Source organism: Abramis brama, assembly GCF_963993115.1.
Source record: "Abramis brama genome assembly, chromosome: 13".
Lineage (NCBI taxonomy): Eukaryota > Metazoa > Chordata > Actinopteri > Cypriniformes > Leuciscidae > Abramis > Abramis brama.
Window position 1 is genome coordinate 19,899,155 of NC_139975.1, and position 23,909 is coordinate 19,923,063.

At 38.2% G+C, this 23,909-nt stretch overlaps 1 protein-coding gene across 1 annotated transcript; it reads left to right on the forward strand.

Annotated features, from left to right (window-relative positions):
- Positions 1–1,610: 1,610 nt before the first annotated feature.
- Positions 1,611–13,275, forward strand: efemp2a (EGF containing fibulin extracellular matrix protein 2a). The gene is made up of 11 exons (XM_084132919.1): positions 1,611–2,171; positions 6,044–6,272; positions 6,470–6,518; positions 7,140–7,352; positions 7,904–8,026; positions 9,009–9,125; positions 10,394–10,513; positions 10,619–10,738; positions 10,840–10,966; positions 11,539–11,734; positions 12,398–13,275. The coding sequence occupies exons 2-11, from the start codon at positions 6,177–6,179 to the stop codon at positions 12,557–12,559; spliced, it is 1,323 nt and encodes a 440-aa protein (XP_083989045.1). The 5' UTR covers positions 1,611–2,171; positions 6,044–6,176; the 3' UTR covers positions 12,560–13,275.
- Positions 13,276–23,909: the final 10,634 nt, after the last annotated feature.

Consider the following 23,909-nt stretch of genomic DNA (forward strand, 5'->3'; position numbering starts at 1 on the left):
TGAAAAAAAATGGTGTATTTGGTAATGATGGATGGAACAAAATTATGCCCTGATCATACTTGATTTGACTGACATAATTTGGGGGTCCTAATGATAATTAACATGCAAACAGTCCAAAGGATGTTGTGGCTTGAGCCCTTATGGTCCTTAAACTCCTGACCCCTCTGGCTTGACCAGAATAAGTGGGCGCATGGCTCACTGATGGGTGTGAGGTCTGTGTGTGGGCCCATTGAGGGGTGGGAAAGCAGTAGGGGGCCACAATTTGTCAGGTCTTGGTGGCACAGTGTACATGTGTGTTTTTGCAATAATGGTGTGTAATGACAGCTGTCAGCCCTACCACATTACCCTAGAGGGATTTTTTGGTACAAGAGTAATGGCAAACAGATTTGTTTGCCGTTTTGTCATTTGCAGAGCAAAACAATGTTTATTTCTTTGTATAATTTGATAAAGCTTGAATGCAATGCCTCCAACATCAACTGATTTTGTGACTTGACAACGGAGTTTGGTCAATGTATAATCATTTCTTTAATTACATGTATGTAAAGCCTCAACTAAACCAAATCATGTAATTAGAAAATACAAATATATTGTATATCTACTAACATACTATTCTTACAATTTCTGCCAAATTAAGTATGCTTTTCTGAATCCAGCAATATTTATTATTATCGAAATTATTAGTATTAGTGGGCAGGACATTCTCATTCTAGACTGTAAAAAAAGAACTGTTGAGAATAGGCACCAATGTATTTATATATATTTTTTGTTTTCAAGTTTTCTCAGTGATTCTTTGTTTTGCCCATTTGTAATTTGTTTATTAAAATGCCTCATTCTGCCAATACATTTGTGAAGGCAACTACAGGTTTATGTATTCACCTTATAAACCAAAGATATCTAAGTTTTAAAAGGTTGTATACTATATACAAAGACCTCAACACTTGATACATAAACCTAAAGAACGGTGACATTGAATAAAAAGAGGAGCTCTTAACATCACAATACAATTCATAAAGACAAAACAAAAAAATTTAAGTCGTCAAATAGCAAATTAATAATCATTTAACAGCAGCAGCAATATTTCAAAGATATTACAATTCTTAGTTCAGACAAGCGTGTTTGAATACATTTGGCAGAATTCTGTTTATGTAGTTCCAAATAACTTAGATTTCTTTGGAATTTGTTGGGGTTTTTTTTAGTGAGCTTTTGATTAGACAAAAATATGTGTAGTGCAGGATGAGTCATCAATATTTTTGTTGGTTTTCCCAGAAGAGAAATTATGTTAAAGAGTGCATTAGATCTGGTCTTCAAGCCACAATCTCACATTTTTCAAATCTTGCTATGTTGTTTGAGTTTGTGAAGTAAAAGTAAAAGTCTTTCCATTGCCTCTCATTTCTAGTAATATCAGCCTGCGAGCACCTCCAGTTTCAATATTTAGACTGCAAAAAAAACGAACCAACTTTTCCAAGTAAGACGTGTGTCCTATCCTCCCTTCTTTCACTCTACCCTTGCCTCCTCTGTCTCTCTCTCTTTCTAGTTTGCTCTCCAATTTTTGTCTACATTCCACTAGCTTCTCCCAAGCTATAAATATCCAGCCGAATGAAAGGAATAGAGAGAGCGAGAGACCGAAAAAGATGGGAGAGATGAAGGGTGACTTGAGGTGGAGGGGAAAAGAGAGAAAGAAAGTTGTAGGCTGTGGGGGGCGAGTTTAAATGAAACCAGGTGGGGTCTTTGCCTTCGTGTGTGTGTGTGTGTGCGCGGGGGCTGGTTCATATGTGTGTATGGAGGGGGGTTGGCTGCATGTGTGTGTGAATCCGTATGCTGTTTTTTCTGTCGTTGAGCTGGACACATTTGGAATTTTGGAATTTGGGCCGCAGACCAGGAATTTTCATCCTGGGGGGTCAGACGAGGGGGGTACAGGGGGCGGAGGATGGCCGTGCAGGGGGGCTGTATGGGGGTCGGAGTGGGCCGTCCCTCTCTCCTCTCTTCCGTCTTTCCCTCCCTTGCATACATTCACAGTCCAGCTGTCCGTCTCCACACTCACTCTATCAGGCTGAGGAGTGAGGATAGAAGTGAAGACGTGCCACCACTGCACAGAGACAAGCAAGAGAGGGATCCACCGGAACAAAAGAAGATAAACCACTGAATTCAAGAACACAGCAGGAAGAAAGAAAGTGAGTATAGCATGTTTACGAGAGAAAATCTAAAATTGCACTGTAATATTATGTCATCTTGTACAGTACTCCAATAGCTGTTGTTTGCATGGAGTCTTTGGGCATTGTGGATCTGCTCATCTGAAAGCAGAAATGTCAGGCTGAATTGAAGTTCTGCCGCAGACAGTGGGGCACAGGGAGAAAGCGATTAAGGGCAGACTAAGGAAAATTTCAACTAGCCGGGTTGCTCCAGGCTGTTTGAAGGGCTGCACACGTCACGCTCACTCTCCACGACTACAGACACCACACTACGCTCTATAGAACGAACAATCAATCACATTATTCAGCAGATTCCTCATCTCCTACCATATTGTATCATCTCATATCTTCCACCTTTCCGTGCTCATACATAGTGTTGTATTTTCCTCAGCATTTATTACTCAACCATCATGATGGTTTTACACATCTCTACATGTCTGAAGTGTTGCAAAACTTTCCAATCTCTTTTCCAAGCACTGTTTCACAACCAGACTAATGCCATTGACTGTATGTTGTTACTCGAGCTCTGTGAACGTAAAATGGGGGACGTTGTTTAGATAATGTTTCTATTTTTAAAGACAAAAAGCTGATTCATACTAACTCCCGTCTGTTTGTACGAGCTGGTTTGATGTGAAAGACACAGCAGAATGGGACTATTACGCACAGACTCTCAAAGGTTTCTGAGGACACACAAAGGTTGGGGAATTTGTGGTAACACTTGTGTTTATCTGAAAGCGTTCTAAACTTCTCTGGAAGCACAGGTGTTATTATAAGAATGAAGGCTCAATAAAATGCCTATGTGACATCAGAACAGGGAACACTGCTTTACTGTACTTACATAGGCCACTGCTGTTACATACTTTTTGTTAATGTGTTCTGCTAATTACTTATGTTAGATGTTTTATTTTATATGGCTGGATGCTGACTTGAGCGTTCATTTAAAAGCAGAGAGTGTGACAGAGAGCCGGGATATGCCAGACTGGGGGCCTCTGTTATAGCCGCATTAGTTCTCTATTTTTGGAAATATTAATTTGTCATCTCAGGGCAGAACTGCTAAAGTAAGCAACATGAAAGTAGTGAGCATCACCGATGATGGCCAGAAAGAGTCTAGAAGTTGTATAATGTACACACTATCATTCAAAAGTTTGGGGTCAAAAGAAAAGAATACTTGTATTCAACAAGGATGCATTAAATTGAACAAAAGTGACAGTAATAACATTTATAATGTTACAAAAGTCTAAAATTAATTAAACTTACTAAGTAAAAAAAGTTTTCTATTCATCAAAAAAAAAGCAGCACACCTGTTTTGAACATTGGTTTCTTCAGCATATCAGCATATTAGAATGATTTCTGAAGGATGGGTGTAATGATTTGTCATCACAGGAATACATTACATTTTTTTAATTGTAATAATATTTCACAATATTTTGTTCTTCAAATAAATGCATCCTTGGTGAGCATAACAAACTTTTGAAAAACAACAGTAGTGTACTTGGCTGGTTTCAAGTTGTCGTAAAACCTAAGACAATCTTTGGTCTTTGTATACAGTAACACTGTAGCAATAAACACACTATTGAGTCACTTCAGAAATGATTGCAGTTTAATTATTATAAATTAATAAGATAAACTGCATCTATGGTTCCTCTGATAGAAGACCAGAATGACACCTAAAGAAAATTAGCTAAGAAACAACTAATACATGTGTCTCTATGATGTCTTTGTTGACAGTCTGCGTGTTGTTGGGGCCATGGGGGTCCTGACATAAAAAACCCACTTAGGTTTGCACAGGTGAGAGGTAAGGAGGTAGTATTCATAAAATTATAAGTGCACCAACCAGCAAGGTTTCAAATTGGAGACCCTGTATGAGTGCTTTGGCCACCATGTCAGATTTGGAGTTTAACGTCCAGCTGAGCACACCGAGCTAACCGTAGACATGACACTGGACTAGTTTATAAGGTTGAGAGAGAGGTAGGAGGAGAGCGTTTGTCATTACATGTGTGTGGTCTCTGCAGTGGTCTGCTCATGAAGTCCGTTCTTTATTACTTGTGTTATTGGCGGTCGTATAATCACTGCAGACTTTACAAAAGTCACGGCACTACCAGCCAGCAAATGTTAAGCAAACAGACGAGCTGCTTCCCATCTAAAAGCACATGTTGCATCTGGAATGCTCCACATTTAATCTGTAGCCATACTGAATTATCTGGAAAAGAAAATTATTAAATAAATCTAAAAACAGTAGAACAGAGACTGGGACTTATAAAAGGGCATTCTGGGTAATCACTTGACCTTACCAGTGAACCTTGGGGGGTTCCCGGGAATGTGATACTGTGGGAAAAACAGCGAGTGTCTGGCTGACCGTTATTCAGAGTGGTGCCCACATCCTCTCCGCTGGCATTCCAGAAGGTCAAGTGCCACTCAGACAACATGGCAGACGATGTTACCCACGCCTCCACACTGCCCACACTCCGGCCAAGCGACTGAACCGTGCTCTCGCTGGCCTCAAGTTTGTTTATGATGGTTGATTTCAGGTTTTTCCCAGTCCGATGCAACACCACAGGGACAGCCTGATTCCAGATTTTAGCAGGATGCCACTTAACTATAATAGCACGTATAGGTCAGTATAGGAGCGGGTAATTCACAGATGAGGGATTTGTGAGAGTGTGTGCGTGTGAAGTCGCAAGTGTTTCTTGTACGGTGACTACTGTAAATCGCTTGAATCATTTCTTGTGGTTTGGGAGGAAAAGCACAACAATTCTATCTGGAGGCTGATGCAGCTGAGATACAACGTGCAGATTTGCACGTCATCCAGTGGTCTGCGGTTTGTCACACTGAGTCAAAATGACTAATACTTTTAGATTGGACTCTCTGAAAAAAACAACAACAACAACAACACACACAACAACAAGAGCTACTGTTGGGCTCTGTGTCATGTTGGAGCAGCTTTTGCGTTTCCATACAGCAGCTGCAAACAATGTCAATATGCGTGTATTTACAGAAAACAACGCCAGGAAAACAGTGCTGCATTTAATGTCTGTGTGATATTTTGCTCAGTGTAAACTGAACAACTTTTCACTCCCCTCAGTTAATATTTAGATTTTTCTTGTGCTGTGTGAATGAAGAAATTTATTTGGTAACATTTTACAATAAGGGGTTACATTAACAATAAACAATGCTTTTGAAGCATTTATTAATCTAGATTAACATTACATGCTAATACAGTGCACACAAATGTATAATTTCATAATAATTAAGAATATTGAATTATTTAGTAGTAGGCTATTAGTATTTAATAAACTAAACATTTAGTATTTAAATAGGTCTAATTTTTATGTTTAGCACATGTACCATTGCTATTGGTACTCTGTGAAGTACCTTGGAGTCCTGTGTAAATAACATTAACATGATCAACATTCAGTGCCATGGTATAAATCATCTAATACAATCATTGCACCACAGTATTGCAACATTACTTTTGTGAACAGGTAAAGAGCCTAGGTCTTAATCTTTCCGTCTACCTCACATTGTCCACAGCGAAACAGACTAGGATCAAGTCTATTTGATTTTCCATCACAATGTTACCAAAATTGTTGCATTTTTAATACAACCACTAGAGGGAGTCTGGTTATCAAGCAATTTCAGCGGTCCCGTGCATTGAGTGAGTGAGCAGCACCACTTGGATAAATGAGAGGTCCTGATATTACATTAAAGTCTGATACACTAAATAAAGCCGAAATAATTCACAGACATCCGTTCTGACTTTTAGTTATGATTAATACAGCGGTATAACTTAAATGTGTTCAAACCTGAAAGTTTGTTTCTGAAGTTTTCTCAAGCTGTTTGTTTCTCATCCACAGGTTCCTCAGTGAACTTTATCGCAGCAGCATCACTGTACCAGCGTGCGCGCGCGTGCACGTCTGTCTGTTCTCAACACTCTTGGAAGGTGTTTTTGTGTCTGCTCATCAGAGCCTGTTGAAGGTGTGTGTGAGGATGCGGCCCGGGTGTGTTTTGGTCTTTTGTATGTGCATCTCTGTGTTTCTCCGTCGCGCTATTTCACAGCCACCCACAGAAACTGACACCTACACGGTAAGGAGGAACGAAACCTTCCCCTGTCTCTCTCCCTCCTTTTTCTCTCTCTAAATAAATCTTCATATCATAATGTTACATCATTTAATATCATCTTCATATCTTACATTACACATAGGTTACTGTACTGTGTAACTATTCGATTTATAGATCACCTATATAACGTTTAATGAACTAATTCATGTGTTTTTCTATAGGAATGTACAGATGGATATCACTGGGATCCACAGACTCAGCACTGCAAAGGTAGCCTAAAACATTTTCAATTTCATGCTGTGTTCAATGCTGATTACGGATATTTGGATATACACAGACAACATTTAGTTAAATCACACAGATTAAGAGTTTTGGATATGATAGATATATGTAATATACGTCATATATAAGCCTACTTAGTTATTACACATATAATGTGTATTTATATAAAATATACTCTTCCGTTCAAAAGTTGGGGGTCAGAAATATATATATATTTAAATAAATTATTACTTTTATTCAGTAAGAACATATTAAATGAATCACATGTGACAGTAAAGACATTTATAATGGTACAAAATATTTCTTTTTAACTTTCTATTCATCAAATATTATTAAGCCATATTAAGTTTCTTAAAAATAGAAAACATTTTAAATTGCAATTATATTTCGCAATATTACTGTTTTTACAGTATCAAATAAATGCAAAAACCTGATGATTATAAGAGACTTTTGAACTGTAGTGTATATTATTATATCTTTAAATTAATATAATTTGACATTCTGAAAAATGACTGTTCCAATAGTAGTTTATGTCTTCTTCTTAACAGTTTTGTGACCCATGATCATGGCATTCAAACAGACTGTATATCCTGCTTATCCTGTCTGCAGATATAAATGAATGTGAGACAATCCCAGAGGCCTGTAAGGGAGAGATGAAGTGCTTCAACCACTATGGCGGGTACCTGTGCCTTCCTCGCTCTGCCTCGGTCATCCCCGCCCCTGATCCGCCCAACCAGGTCCATCCCAGCCTAGAGAACATGGCCAGCGAGTCATTCAACCTGTGCCCTTCAGGTTTTGAGCCCCAGGGAGACAGCTGCGTGGGTGAGTGTGTGAAAACGAGTGTGTGTTTTCAGAACAGATGTCAGGTGAGTGTGCGGGAATCAGCTCTTGTAATCAGTAGCATGCCTTTGTAGAGAGTCATGTGTGTCCAGGTCAAAATCAGTTATGTGAATGGGATGGTTGTGGTGGGGGTTATTGCATGCAATGTTTTAGTTTTGACTGTTAGCGCTTGAATGACTCAGGCAGAAACAGGTGGTCAGGGGAAATGGTCAGCTAGTTTTTGCGCCCTGACAACTATGCGAGTCATGCTGAAGTCTTGGCAGGTGGCTGGTCTGCAGGGGGCCGAAGAATTTACTAAGACTGAGGCATCCCAGCTGTTGTCTATCGTCAAGAGGAAGCAAATACAGATAACGTTACTCAAGACCGCAATGTAGTTTTCACTTCCCATGAGCAGTAAACCAATAAATACTGCAATAGCTACATTCCAGAGTTATGCTAGCTCCAATGCCATAAACTGAGAAGACAAAGAAAAGATAAAAACTGAACCAGAGATGTGTCCACAATAAATTTTCATTATTGTCTCACAAAAACAGATGTGAATGAGTGTGAACGGGACAGTCACGACTGCCAGCCCAGTCAGCAGTGTTTCAATACAGAAGGCTCCTTCTCCTGCCAGTGTCCAGATGGGTATCGCAAAGTGGGCACAGAATGCATCGGTGAGAAATGAAACGCCCGTCTAATTCTGTAGCAATACAACAACAGAGTTCACGTCTCCAAAAAATCACAAAGATCTGTCTTTATTCATTCATACTCATGCCGTTCCAAGCCTTCACACTGTGAAAAATAAGTTTGCTTCATTGTCCTGAATGTGGACTTGCAGAGTACTTCAAAACTTAATAATTCTTTTTTAATTACACTTATTTTGGTGTGTCGACTAACGTATTAAAGCACACATGAAGTACTTGATAAATTTTCTAATAACGCCTATAGTTGTTACTAATGATAGTTATTATACTTTAAATGTAGTAAATTGTAACTTCATAATTCTAAATGTGTAATTATAATCATATGTAAATGCATTACATACAAGTTGCAATAAAAAATACATTCAAGTATATTTTAGACATACATTCGACTGTACACAAGCATATTCTTTTAAAGTGTATTATTTGCACAATAAGTTCTGTTTTGAAAAGTATGCTAAGGTGTACTTTTACCACAAGGGTTTCTTTGTTTTAAAAACACTTCAGAAATTACACAAATCACCATACACATTTTTTTAAGAGTATTACATATGGCTTGTGTACATTGCAAGTCTTCTGAAGCCATACAAAAAAATGTATGTGAGGTTCCAGTACCTCAAATGTTATTACTAGCTTGACAAATTAAGAGATATATGATCTTAATTTGGTATCTATTATTATCTAAATATTATCTTGATATTTAATATTTAAAAATATCTATAAATATTAACTTTAAAATACTTTGGAACCTTAGGAATTTTGTATCCACACATATTAATATAATCAGTTCAATTTACTAAGTTGTTCTCATGGTTAAGAGTGGATACCACTGTTTGAGTGAAGTGTGTCTTAACTCACATAAAATGGAAAGGTGATCTGTCATTGTCTGTCCAATCATACCAATGAGGAATATACATTTATTTGTAATCTAATTTAATGTTTTAATACTTTTCAGACATTGACGAGTGCCGGTACCGCTATTGCCAACATCGTTGTGTTAATGTCCCTGGCTCATTCTCCTGCCAGTGTGAGCCTGGTTTCCAGCTGGCTGGCAACAATCGCTCCTGTATTGGTAAGCCAACCCACACGCTTACTCCCACGCCCCGTTTTGCCATACCCTGAGTCATAGGCCAACCCACCCCACACACACACACACACACACACACACACACAAGCACTCAGAATCCAAACCCACGTGCTTACACAACTGCATCCTACACCTCATTTTCTTTAAGTAAGAGCCAAAATATAAACCAGTAAAAGAGCACTTTGTGCATGGAGGAAAACGAGGAATTGAGTCATTAAAGTCAGTGTGAACAGTTGTTTGCAGCACTTTAATAACTGGATGCATTTCCAAGTGAAACAAGATATTCAACATGAAAAAAAAAGAAGCAGAACGTGACTTGATTTTATCCAATTGATTGGAATTGATTGGCCCAGAATTGAGTCATGCCAGTTTGCTAAAACAACTTCAAAATAGCCATTTTGCTATTTTATATTATCCAAGTAGCCTGAGAGGCCAAAGTAACTTCAGTAGAAAATGAAAGTTTTTTTTTTTTTTTTTTTTACTTTTTTTCTATTACACTTTTATCATGTTGATAAAGTCTTTTAATTTCAAATTATTATGGTGATATTATTATTAATATTTTTTGCCTGTAGAATAAAATGCCCTATATTTGTGTCTACATTTCTGTAGAATAATGTTGTAACGAGGAGAATAGGATGTGGAACAAAGCCTTTCACCTTTTTTTTTTATCCTCCCGGGTGATGGGAATGTACAGTTTACTAATTGCATGTGCCTCGAGCCTCACATGTGTGCGGGAATCGGATGATACATTTTATTTGTGTTGCTTATGAACTACTTTTGTTTAAGTAACACTTGACAGCTGAATGCTTATAGAAGACAGCTAGTGAATAAAATACAAACGGTGAAATGCCAACCTCCTCTTAGGTTTCTACTATACTTTCTTCTGCTGCAATTCACTTTGGCGAGATATTCCCCCATTACCAACGCAAGATGTGTTACTGTGTGCATTAAGCATCAGTAAATAGGGTCAATTTTGACTTAATAAAATCTCATTGGGTGCATCAAAATTAAACAGAACAATTTCCTTCCTTTAGGGTATCCCTAAAACAAACGATTATGAACTGAGATTTGATTTGCTTAGCCACTTTTATTAGACAAAATTATTAGACAAAAATGGCCAGTCCACCTCAGAAAGTATTTATTTTCTCAATTATCCGATTGCCTTTTTGAGTGACTGCAATCCTTCACTGCTTGTCTTGCGCCGAATGTTTTCACATATGATCCCGTCTGCTTTGTCATTCTGTTGCACTCAGATGTTGATGAGTGTGGCATGGGGGCCCCCTGCAGTCAGAGGTGTTATAACACATACGGGACGTTCCTGTGTCGATGTGAGCAGGGTTATGAGCTGGGGTCGGATGGCTTTGCCTGCAATGGTAAGCTGGGAGCAAACATAAACCAAAATAAATACACATATTTGTGAAAAATATTTAGGCAACTTACAACTGGAGCAACTGATCAAATTCCTTCTCTGTCTACAGACATAGACGAGTGCAGCTACTCCAGTTACCTGTGCCAGTATCAGTGTGTTAATGAGCACGGCAAGTTCTCCTGTGTCTGTCCTGATGGCTATCAGCTCTTGGGCACACGCCTCTGCCAAGGTTCGCCTCAATTTAACGCTCTCTTGTTAAACGCTTTGCTTCCCAATTCACTCATAGGATAAAAAGAGACATTATTTTCCCCCCTTTTTCTTTCAATCTAGACATAAACGAATGTGAGACAGGAGCTCATCAGTGCTCTGATGGACAGACTTGTGTGAACATTCATGGAGGTCACAAATGTGTTGACACCAAAAGCTGTCAGGAACCCTATGTGCAAGTGTCCGAAAAGTAAGTTAACAATTTGGCATTACCACAAGCACTTGCAGGCCGTTCAGCTCACGCATTGGAACTCCGGAGAGATTTTCCTCTTCATTAATTGTCCATTGTTCTTCATTACTGCCTATTTGAGACATACCTAACATGGTTTCTCAAATCACCCAGTTTATTTTTCCATATCTCAGGCCAGTTCTTGAGTTTGTGCCTCTGAACAGGTCTCAAAAAATAATCTGCAAAGTTCCACAAGCTTTTAATGAAAAACAGGTGGTCAGGCATTTCTGAAGAAATATCTGGTTCGATGGATGGCATCCAAAATTTTAAGCCAGTTTGCTGGACATATGGTACACATTCTTCTATAATTTGGTACAGTTGTGGCTAACACAGTCATTAGTCATGCCAAAACATGACCTAGTGAGTAAAAACAATACTATTTAGTATATTCAGTCTAAATCAGTCCAGTCCTGTACAATTTTGTTGATTCATTTTAGTGCAGATCAGTTCATATCTATTCAATTCACTTTCGTTTAGTGCTGAAACCTTTTACAGTCTTTCCTAACTGATATAATTGTCTCTCTTCATTGCAGTCGCTGTATGTGTCCTGTCACAAAGCCCAGCTGTCGAGACATGCCCTACTCCATTGTGCATCGCTACATGAGCATCACATCCGAGCGCTCCGTCCCCTCAGATATCTTTCAGATCCAGGCCACCAGCGTCTATCCTGGAGCCTATAACACCTTCCGCATCCGTTCTGGAGATGACAATGGAGATTTTTACATCAGGGTATGTTCAGATTTTAATTACTGCAGATTCTGAAACTTTATTTTGGTGGTGTGCTGTATAATATTATTGGTTTTTGCAATTCATTTTTCTTGTTTTCCAGTACAATGATATAAACACCCTCAAAGCAAGCTAGATTTATATCTTGAATCAAATTTAATTTCTTACCCCATTGGCAAAATATATTCTTGGATGTACAGTACCATTCATAGGTTTATATTATTACAATTTAAAGTAACTTTTCTATTTTGATGTATTTTAAAATGTAATTTATTCCTGTGGTGGTAAAGCTGAATTTTCAGCACCATTACTCCAGTCTTCAGTGTCACATGATCCTTCAGAAATCATTCTGAGGCATGATGATTTGCTGCTCAAGAAACTTGGGATTAACTTTTTTAGGATTATTTCAAAAGAAATATTATCAAGTTATTTAAAATAGAAATCTTTTGTAACATTATAAATGTCTTTACTGTGACTTTTGTGCATCCCTTGCTGAATAAATAAAAGGAAAAAATGATATATAGTTGTATACAGTGTATATATAAATATTAAAAGTCACAGTGTTTTGTCCATGAAATCAAGAAGATTAGTGTCATCACGACTAATACATATCTCACACTGCCAAGTTTTGAAATGATCTTGTGCCTGTCATGTGCCTTTCCTCAGCAAATCAACAACATCAGTGCCATGCTTGTTCTCGCCCGCGCCGTGAACGGCCCCAGAGAGTATGTGCTGGATTTGGAGATGGTTTCTGTCAACCCACTCATGAGCTACCACACCAGTTCTGCCCTGCGCTTAACCATCTATGTTGGGCCTTATGCTTTTTAACTGAAAGAGATGCAGAGATGCCTAGAAAGGTAAACGGGGTGGAAGAGTGGAAGCACTGATTGATTCATCCAACAAGGAGGGCTTGATATGTCTGCCAAATGACAGACATCATTTCCAAGATTGTACAGAAGTCATGTACCAACCTATTCAACTTCTACATCATAAATAATAAAACAGGCTGGCATTATATTTTAAGGACAATATGTCTACAAGATAACAACTCACTATATTGTGTCTTATGGAAAATGGCGAAGTTACCAGCTGCACTATGATCCCAAACCTGCTGTACAACCTATGTAAACTGTCTTTTGTCATTTCTAAATGCCTGTTTCTCAGGATGAGGGGTGCAGCTCTGTTCCTCTCTTTCCTATGTTTTGCTCTTCCAGTTCAGAAGTCAGCAATAATAATTAATCCCTCCTATTCAAATAGATGTAGCAATTACAAAACCAAGGCTGTAAAAAGTATCTCTGTATGTTCTTAGTGTCAAAAGCCTCTATTAATGTTCCACTATGTATAATCCATCTCTTGAGTTCAGTATTTTTGTTATTCATTATTGTTATTCAGTAACCACTCAGTCATTCCAAACCTCTACCACCACCACCACCATCAATAATGCTCACATTTCCTTGTGCTGTTTTTTTTTTATACCACGGTGCCATTGTTGTATTTTCGATCCTGGATTTATTACTGTAATAAATTTGATGAGACCATAAAAATCTGGCTCCAGACCCACATATGTTAGCATTCCCGCTGGGATGTTTTCTTGGCATTTCTCTGCTATGCGTCTTCTTCCGCCAAATGGAAAATGCTCACGTGCCCTGCTTAACCCTTCCACCCACCCTTCCTATCTCTTGAGTCATCTAACCATGGGATACACTGAACCCCATTGAGGAGCTGTCCGCCTCTCTGTAGCCTTATTAGCACAAGCCTGACAGAGAAAGAGATCTGATTTAGAGGTGAGAGAATTATATATATTCAGTATAATCTACAGCATCTTGCCTAAACTATATAGGGAAAACGTTTAAGGTGGAAAACAATGGCGATTTATTTAGTAAAGTCAAAGTCCAAAACTCAATCTTTTATAATCAATACTATGTTGTTTCCACTGAGTCACAGATCCAGGTTAATAGAACTTTCTGGATCTGATCCGGATCCAACACTAGCAGCAAGAGGGCCCTGTCTCAGAATAGCAGAGAACTTCTCTGAATGGATTTACAGTGGCTTGAATCATAAATGGAGTTACTGTATTTGAGGCTAATGGTGTAATGATGTCACAAGACTTACATGATTTTGTGTAGGAGGTGTTCTTGTTCATGTTAGGTGCAAAATATTTAATATTTAAATAGCAAAAAAAAATAAAAAAATGTACATGCTAAAATGCATACTTTTTGGAATAAATGTTAAGTACTAATATGTATAATAATTAATATAATACAGAATTAAAATAGTCCTCCTTTGACTGAAATGTCCCTTTTATTTTAAATATAGACTATTGGTATTATTTATAATAATAATAATTATATATTGTATATTACATATTGTACTTAAATAAAAATATTCTGCACAACCTAATATGAACAAGAACTTCTATCCATTCTCCAAACTGCTTATCCTCTAGAGTCTTAGGATACACTATATTATATTATGTTAATATTATGCTATTATATAATAATAATAATAATAATAATAATAATTAGTATTATTATTAGCCTATATATTGTATATTATAGTATATCTGCATTTAAACTTATTTTGACTGACATTGCCACTTTATTTCAAAAGTAGACAAATATATATTGTTATATTATATTATCTATTGTCTAATACGCTTATCCTCTAGAGGGCCATGACATTATTATGTCAATAATATACTACAGATTTTTCTTCTTTGGATTATGCCTTTATTTAAAAAAAAAAAAAAAAAAAACTTTAAATATGCATAATGTTCGATTTATGCTGCATTACACAAGTATAGACTGATCTGGACAGCAAAATCAAGATCATTCCAGCATCAAAGATACATTCAGACTATTTGCAGTAACATGAATGCAGTTCTAGAACCTTCCACCAGCCATCAACAGCATCACTGCTTACGTTTGTTCTTTAGCAGCTTTTCAGAAGTGACCACTTGCACTGATCAATCACAGCCGAAAAAAGCAATGGGAAAATACCCACTTTTGCGTTTCATCGTCCCCGGCGCTGCTCGCCCATCCCACTACTGTCCTGTCTCCAGTTATCTGTGCCCACAAACACACACACAGAGTTCTACTCTCTCTGATACAACCCAGTGATGACTCATTCCCTGCAAAGTCTTACATAATCGCAGGTCTGAAAACTAACTCTAGTCTGCCACTAGGGGGCAGTGCAGCACACAGAGTCTAAGGCCCAAAATAGACATAACTTGAAGTGATGGAATCTTGCAGCTGGTTTTGTAACCTAATTGTCCAGTGAACCAGATTCTTTACCTCCTTCCTGTAAACTGACTGGCTACATGTTCCCCAGCTAGACTGTTCAACTGTGAATGAATGGTATCTCGTACACGCATGTAGTCAGTCACACACACACACACACAAACATACACACCTGAGAATCTAGGTGAGTAATACAACGGGCACATTAATTCCGAAACGTAGATGGACACAGATGGCACCAGCAGGTTGCTTCGATCATTACCTCACAGCAGAGATCACAATATAGAGACGTGTTCTTTAGGAAGTGGGTGATGGGGATATATGTGGGTGAGAACATGGCATTCTCGTGCCGTTTCCTGTTGGATGGCAGACAAACGGTAAACCCAACTGTGAGACAAACGCAGGAGCGAGATGTGCTGTACCCACCCAGCAGGCACAGAGAACGAGGAGGGCTGATGAGTTCTGCCAATATGCCTCCGCATGTGGAGGTGTCCTTCAGAAAAGGTGTGTGTGTGTGTGTGTGTGTATTTGCATGGGTGTGTGAAAATGTTACTTATACAGACTCATGTGTCATGGTGTCCTATGGAGTGGAGGAACACACCACAGTTCATGCCAAATGTGACCTCATTTATGGGTCAGGAACAGGTGAGTGGGTGGAATGGGAAAGGACCAGATGTCCTGGGATTGAACTGTTCTCTTGCTCAAGTGCCCTTTTTATATTGAATCATGTAAACTTTGATTCTTTTCCGTTCTCTTTTGAAAAGACTGCTGGCTATGAACGAAGGCCAAATGTGTTTGCCATTCAACCAAAAACAGGCTTTTCAAAACAACATAACATATAACATTACATATAACATTATGAAACATAACATATAACGTCATATAACATAAAACATTATACAACATAAATTAAAATATTTCTGATTATCCATCTTGAATCATGTGGTTCTTTTCCGCTCTCTTTTGAAATGACTGCTGGCTATGAACGAAGGCCAAATATGTTTGCCATTCAACCAAAAACAGGCTTTTCAAAACAACATAATGTATAACATTATGTTATATGAAATTATGTTATGCGATGTTATGTATTATAAGTTGTTATGCTGTGTTATATGTTATGTTATATGTTGTTATATGTAATGTGATGTTATATATTATATGTTGTTAAATGTTATGTTATGTTAAGTTATGTTATAATATATATATATAATGTATATATGTATATATATATATATATATATATATATATAATGTAATTATGTAATAATTTATGTTATATATATATATATATATATATATATATATAACATATATAACATAACATAAATTATAATACATAACACATATTTCTGATCATCTTGAATCATGTGAACTTAATTCTTTTGAACCGACTGCTGGCTATGAACGAAGGCCAAATGTGTTTGTTATTCGACTTAAAACAGGCAGTACTACTGTATTAATTCATCACTTTCTCGCTGTGAAGGTGATTTTTGCTGTGTCTGCAATCTTTCATTTTGTCCTCACCATAGTGAAACTGTGGCAATTTTTTTTTGGCAACTTCAAAAAACAAAAACAAAAAACTGCTGATCAGATTATTTATTGCACAGCCAGGAACGAATACATTTTTATAGCTAGGAACGAGAGCGTTTTTCCTTCATGCTTGAGTGCGCACATTAATTGAGACACAGGACCCCTCAGGAAATTCCCCACAAACTCTGCTGCTATCAGTCATTGAGAAAGAACCACTATATTTACCTGGACATCCATGGTTATTTTTGAATGAAAAGAGGAAACACTATTGCCCTCCACCAGCTTTTTCAAACACATTAAGCCATTACAAAACAAGCCCTGACCGTTCGTGACATCCACTGCATTAATGGCATTACAAACAACAGATTAGTATTCATGATATCTATATTCGCTAAGCGTGTGTGGGGAGGCAGTGGGCAAAGCAAACAGGACTTTTACTTTTAGTCCTAAATATAAACAAAATAAACATGCCAACCTCCCGGATAACAATCCAGTTTAAACTAGTTCTAAGTGGTTTATATTATAGCTGGATTTTATTTTCTGTGGAACATAAAATACGATTTTTTTCCCAAACACGAACACCGGACCTCATTGACTTTCATTGTATGGACAAAAACACATCAGGCATATTTAGAATATAATTCCGTTTCATACAGGTTTTGATGACGGAATTTTCATTTTTGCCTGAACTACACCCTTGAAAATAAAGGTTCTTTATTGACATCAATGTTCCATAAAGAACCTTTAACTTTTTTATGGAACAATTACATTGTACAAAATGGATGTTTTATTAACAAAGTTCAGGAGGAACACGCTCAAATGATCTATCCAATCAGCACGAGAGGAGGCCTACTATCTATCTATCTATCTATCTATCTATCTATCTATCTATCTATCTATCTATCTATCTATCTATCTATCTATCTATCTATCTATCTATATGGCCGACTCACCTATGTTCCTATGTTACATAAGATTAGAAATAGCCTTTATAATCAAAGGTGTCAATTGTGATGTTTTGCGACCCTCGATGGACAGTTGGGTGATTGGGGTTTACACAGTAGCTCTATTAGCATGTGACATTAGCTTCAGTCCACTGCGTCCTGATTAAAGAAGGATCTCCATAGAAGAGCAGACAGGGGGCTCTTTCACAGATGGAGAGTAAAAAGGGACACATGTTGGTCACTGATAATTGGGCCATTTGTTAAAGGGAATTAAACTGACCTCTGAATATTACCAACACGCCTTGATTAGGGCCTCGTCTGAGCTGGAGTGACTTTGATAACAAGAGTCATCTACCTCATCTGCCACTGATTGGCTATTCAGATGAGCCTAATGAGGATGGCTAATTACATTATATGGCTCACAACCTGGGAATCAGGATTGACAGGTCATTTCATATTTGAAGTTATAGCGAATATGTGGTTTAGTGTGCTACATTTCTTTATACTGTATGCTTTCATAATCTCACCCTTGAATACAAGGAGCCATCATCAAGCTTCATGCTCATTGTGGTCAGTGAAAGATACCTCTACAACCCACCCTAATTTTTTTTCTCCCTGCGCAAATGTGGTTACTATGATACGACAACGTGTTGCTATGGGCGCGTGGGCGTGCGAGCAGAGGGGACGGCAATAAAGAGACAATTCCTTCAAAGAAGGGAGCATACGTTTTTAAATCAGTAAAAACATATGAAACGCTAAGCATCCAGAATCATCACTGCACTCTCATAATGAGCAAAACCCTTTATTGCTTAATGTATTTCATGCACATATGGCCTAAGGATGCACATATAGCCAATTTTGATTTGAGGCCTATTGCTTCAAATTGAATGTCAAGAGAGGGGAACAATGTATTTTCGGACTAACGCTGCTCATCTCTGTCAGAGATGGAGAGAGAGAGACAGAAAAGCGACTCTATCCTCATGATGAGTGAATGAGTAATGTGTGAGAGACTGTCACCATGAATGAGCCTGCGGGTGAGAGTCTGAATGCTGAGTGTTAACATAGGGTGTTAAAAAACAGCTTCTGTGGCAAAACTAAATAACGCATCAGGCAGATTTAACACCATATTGCAAAAATGCAAATCACACTCACATTCCACTGATCCTCCAGATGACTTAATTCTGTTCATGAAGCATTAAGGCAAATATAATGAACAACTCTTTTCATGGTCCTGCTCTTCTTCAAACCCGTCAGAAAACACATGCAAAAATTAGACATCAGCCTGTCACTGGGGAAGTACATTCAACCCTCAAAGTACCTTTACATGTACATGGTTATTTTGAAAAACTGAGACATTTCCCTTCGTTTATGCCCTTCGTTTACACGCAAATGGAGAATTCGCCTCTGAAAATGATTCTTTCTAAAAACTCCGGCCAGAGTGGAGATTTTGGGCAGTTTTAGGCAGCCGACGTCACAGTATGCGACAGAACAAAAGTGCGACCTTGTTCAAAAGAGAAAGAGGAAGTGATTCGTTGCTGTTGTTGCTATTTTCAGGATTCTAATTGGCTAACGTGGGCTGGAGCTTCTCGTTACACTGCCACCTACAGGTTTGGCATGCTCTTGACGGCATATATACACGGGTTCGTGGAAACTAACACTTTTCTGAAAACTGACAGGTGTGCACAATGTTATTTTTGAAAACGGAGAGGGTGAAATGTCCGTTTATGAAAATAGCCGGCCATGTGTAAACGTATATACAGGTGGAGCTAGGGAAGGTGGAGGGTTTCTGAAAGCGCGCTGCACTGCTGTAGCAAATGTTGATCAGCGAGCTGATTGACTACTGATACAGCAGGAACCAATCAGCTGTGTCCTATAGATAATGGTGTAATTGCAAGCAAATTAAGGACCTTTCCTCCTGCACCTTCTACAGTTTCATTACAGAATTTTGTATTTCAGTCTTTCTACATTCAAATTTCACATTTAATTCAGTGAGTTACTTGCCTGTTCTTTGTAATTATTTGGGAAACTTACAAGCAATTTCTATGTGAAAATTTTTCAAAGTAAACCTTCACGAAATCTTTTTCATTAAAGGAGTTTGGAACAATCCATTGCAGCTTACTTTCAATAGATCGTCTTTGTTTTTGCTAGGGAGGAAATTTGGGGTTCTGAAAGTTTCTGTGCATTTCATACAGACGCACTAACCTCTTATTTCAGAAGATGAAGGAAAATATGATTCCTTATCATATGACCCTTATAAGCAGATTTGGTGTTCATTCGGCACAAGTGATTCAGAGCGTGAGTTGAGAAACTGTCAGGTAATGGACTCCCCATTCATAAATTCATACCAATGATTCAGTGAGCCCAAAAAAAACCCTTTCTATTGTTCAAATCCAGCAATGGTGAATGACACAGGTCATTCTGCTTCTCTACTGCCAACTGTGCGGAAGCGTTCACGCTGCTGAAATAATCACTAATCATGGGGAAAATAGCGGTTCCTAGGGGGAAATACATATTTGCTTGCAAAGAGAGGGAGTCGAGGGGAAATTGAGGATGGATAAAAGCAATAATCGTAACTTTAGCCTGGAGCTAAAAAAAGACACTGAAGTACCTTACTTTCTCCCTCCCTCCCTGCTTGCGCCTCATTCTCTTCCTCTTTCTAACCATCTCTGCCCACTCTCTTCTCTTCTAATAGTTATGCAATGCTTTATCAAACTTCATGTTCTCTCGTTTTTCCATTGATTTGTCGACCTTGCATTTGCATTTTTCTAATTTAATATATGTTCTCTATTCTCTAAGTTGTATTTTAATCAGCATATAACAATTTGAATGATTAGTTGAACTGACAAATTAACACGTACATCGAGAGACCTAGAAATAGTCCACAAGATATTATTCTTATTTAACAATATATTAAAATATATTCTTATGCATTTTAGTAATTTCTTTTCTTTGACTTAAAAGGATTTTTAAATCCTAGATTTTCAACATGTTTCAAACACACTACTATGAGAGGGATGAAGAGCAACCCTGGGTACTACAAATATTGTTTTAAAGACAGCTGCACTACACATTGAGAACATTACAGTCAGATTTGAAATGCACAGAGATGGGCAAGGAGAAAGAAGAAGCACACGCTGAATCACTGATCATTTTCTTGCTACTATCAAAGGCAGACCTGAATGGCGAAGAAAAATGGATCTCTTATGGTCACTAAGAGCTGCATTATTTTAAAAGGAATTGCATCTTTCTTACTTTTGTGAGGTTTAGATCAGAAGCTCATGGAGGTGTTTTGTAATGCAATGCCTTTGGCGTAATATGAAATGAGATGGGAGAACAGAGAGCGAGCGACAGACTGAAAAGGGAAAAAAAATCTGCTGCTTGAGGTCTGTTTTGATGTCACATCTACATCACGTCACCATGGCAACCTTGCATCAGCAACAACTTATGAAGGGAGAGAGAGAGAGAGAGAGAGAGAGAGAGAGAGAGAGAGAGAGAGAGAGAGAGAGAGAGAGAGAGAGAGAGAGAGAGAGAGAGAGAGAGAGAGAGAGAGAGAGCGAAAAAGGAGGGTGAGAGCAAAATGTGCTGGCATGTAGCGCTAGAACTGAGTAGTGAGCTTAAACAGTAAGAGGGAGAAAATAGACCTTATGGAATTAAAGGACGCTTTTTCTAGACTATTTATAGACTGGTGGAAATGATTCTTTAAAAAAAATGGAGAAAGTGATTTAAAGGGAAAGATATGCAAAAACTAAAGAATGTACTGACGTTTGTCAATGAAAATGTACAAAAGAGTCATGAATTAGTACAGTCACCATTCACAGACACTGAAAAGCACAAGAGAGATAGAAATACTTCAACAAAAGTCATGTTCCCACTGTTCTGAGCCCTGGGTCTAAAAATACACTGCACAAAAAAAACAAAAAGAACCAACCTCACCCGGCTGCAGGCTGGGGAAGTATCTCTGACAGAGATGGGGAAGGGAGGGAGGGAGGGAGGGAGGGAGTGTGTGGGTGTCTGAGTGTTACATCTGCTCACTCACAGTAGTTTATATGAATCAACCAGCGCTGAACCACGGCTGAACAATGCATTAGATAATTTATTATACTTAAATCTAGATTATTTAAATACCACGACAGGTGCAACTTCATTGGCCTCTCAGTAGGCTAGATAACGGAAACATACCGGCACATGATGTGCTGGACTCTCTCGCCTTTAAAGTCAACCCCACACCTCACTCTTTACCTCTATCTCTCTCCTCAGTTTCATAGACTGTTTCAATCCTTCCTCTTCCTCTCTTCTCTTACTCTGGCTTCAGCAGGAGTGGGAGGTGTTGCTAGGCGACAGGTTAGCTCCTTTCTTTCAAGAGGCAGAGTGAAGACCTTGATTCTCTCTGTGTAAAAATAAACAGCAGTGCGGAGAGAAAGAATCTTGAGATAGAGGACCAACGTACTTCAACTGCACAAGAGGCCAATGACATTTTGTTTCTCATTAAAGCATTTTTTCCCCTCAACTCTGTTCTTTAGCGCAGTTTGATTGCACTCACAAAAGTCTTTGATGGAAAAGCAGGATTAAACTTGCACAGATTACTTTAGAATTACCTCAGCTGGGTCCAAACATAATGCATTCGTATTTTAATGCATGACAAGATGGGTAATATAAATTTGCAATAAATCGCATTATTTTTTTACCCTCATTTTTCATCTTTAACATGCCTGCACACAAGTCTTGAATTCAAAAGTAACCATTCATACTTGAAAAGACTAGAATAATTTATTGTTATTTTTGTCCACTGTGTGTAAAATCATAGGAGGCTTCAAGTAGGCACAGTCAACTTAGTCATGTACTCTGGGCACAGGCATAATGACTTCTTCCTGTTCCCTGGGATATACTGCTAACAGTGGGATACTGTATCATGCTGGCCATTATCCATTTACTCACATCCGGCAGTCAAACACTGAACGTTTACCTTCTGCCTTCAAAGGTTCACAAAACCAAGATTGCAACATAAAATTGAACACTTTGAAAAGGCCTAATATGCGTTTTATCCTCACCTTTAACATAGCTTTCCTTGATTTTGTGTGAATGATTCTGAATTATGAAGGAAATGCATTATTTTGGTATTCTTTTGTGCAATTCTTCATATTAAGGTCCGTAAAGAAAGCAGAAGGCTTATTAAACTTTATCCTCACAATAGGTGACCACCCATCTTCCTTATAAGAATTTGCTCTCAGTGGTGCTCTTGGACTGCATTCAGTTGAACATAAATGGGTGATGAAGGCTGAACACTGGCGTTCCATATTGTACTGTCCCTCTTTTGAAGATGCCAAAGAGCAGAGGCTATTCATACAATCTATACCTTGAGAAAGCCACACAGAAAGCCTGGCACGCTTCAGTGTTTCTGAATCACTCTGTGGGCTGGGTGAACAGAAAAACCTGCCAACTATTTTAAGAGGTGAAATTTGTTAAAGGGTGACCACTGCCAGGGTTTAATCACGGATGGTGCACTGAAGGATGGATCATTAGGGATCGGGTTGATCTATCTTCAGCATTAATGCATGATTCTGAATTTGAGAGCATCTTAATTAGTCTTAGCAAGTACAAGATGCTTTAGGAACTAAATCAAAACTTAGTCAATAGACTAGGGCCTACCAAACAAGACATTAATTTGGATAATGAGATCCTAAAGGGAAATTAAGAGTCCTGTGTATAGCAACACTCTCTGGATTCTTTTGCTATATCCTCCTGCTAATCCCACTATAAACGCATTTGCACAAGTGATTGTTTTTCATGCTGTATACAATTTCTGTATTAAATGTGATCCGAGCTTATTGAAAACTTCTCTTATGCTGAAAATAATTTCTTAAACCAACGTAAACCGGTTAGCCGATCTCCCATCCTGCTCAAGCTGGTCTGTTTAAGATGCGTTTAAGATGGAATTTGGGTTGGGAGAATTCTAGCCGAAACCAACAAAAACAGAAATTAGATTCTCGCATAAATCTTCTTCGACCCTCAATTACTCATACACAAATATACACAAATGTATTATTAAAAAGGCTAAATGTGTCGCCGAGGACGGTGAATCTCTTTGTCAGGCACTATCCAAAGGCTAATTTTAGAAAAGCGAAACGGTCATCTCACGCGCGCAACAGGTTTCAGTGATGTGCTCGTGCCTCTGAGAAGGACTGGTAAAAGAGTAATACTTCTAAAATAGCTTTGTATTGATAAATGAATAGATATTCCTATCCAGATGTATATTTTTTAATGATTGGGATTGGTTATTTATCATGAATGAAAATGTAACGTATGATATTGCATCGTTGAACCTCGCCAAGCCACATGGATAACACTGTAACTTTCCTAAAAGCACTGGAGTTTCTGCATGTTGCTAAAAATAGCTCACCTTCAGTGAACAGGCTACCTCGCTTCCTCTTCTGAAAACGAATCGACTCGAATGGCAGGACCGCAGCG

What these genes read in the sequence shown, in the direction of transcription:
- efemp2a (XM_084132919.1), top strand. Translation starts at nt 6,177, where the DNA reads ATGCGGCCCGGGTGTGTTTTGGTCTTTTGTATGTGCATCTCTGTGTTT. An exon ending in ACAGACTCAGCACTGCAAAG is followed by an intron (nt 6,519 to 7,139) that starts GTAGCCTAAAAC and finishes TCCTGTCTGCAG; the next exon opens with ATATAAATGAATGTGAGACA. An exon ending in GGATGGCTTTGCCTGCAATG is followed by an intron (nt 10,514 to 10,618) that starts GTAAGCTGGGAG and finishes CTCTGTCTACAG; the next exon opens with ACATAGACGAGTGCAGCTAC.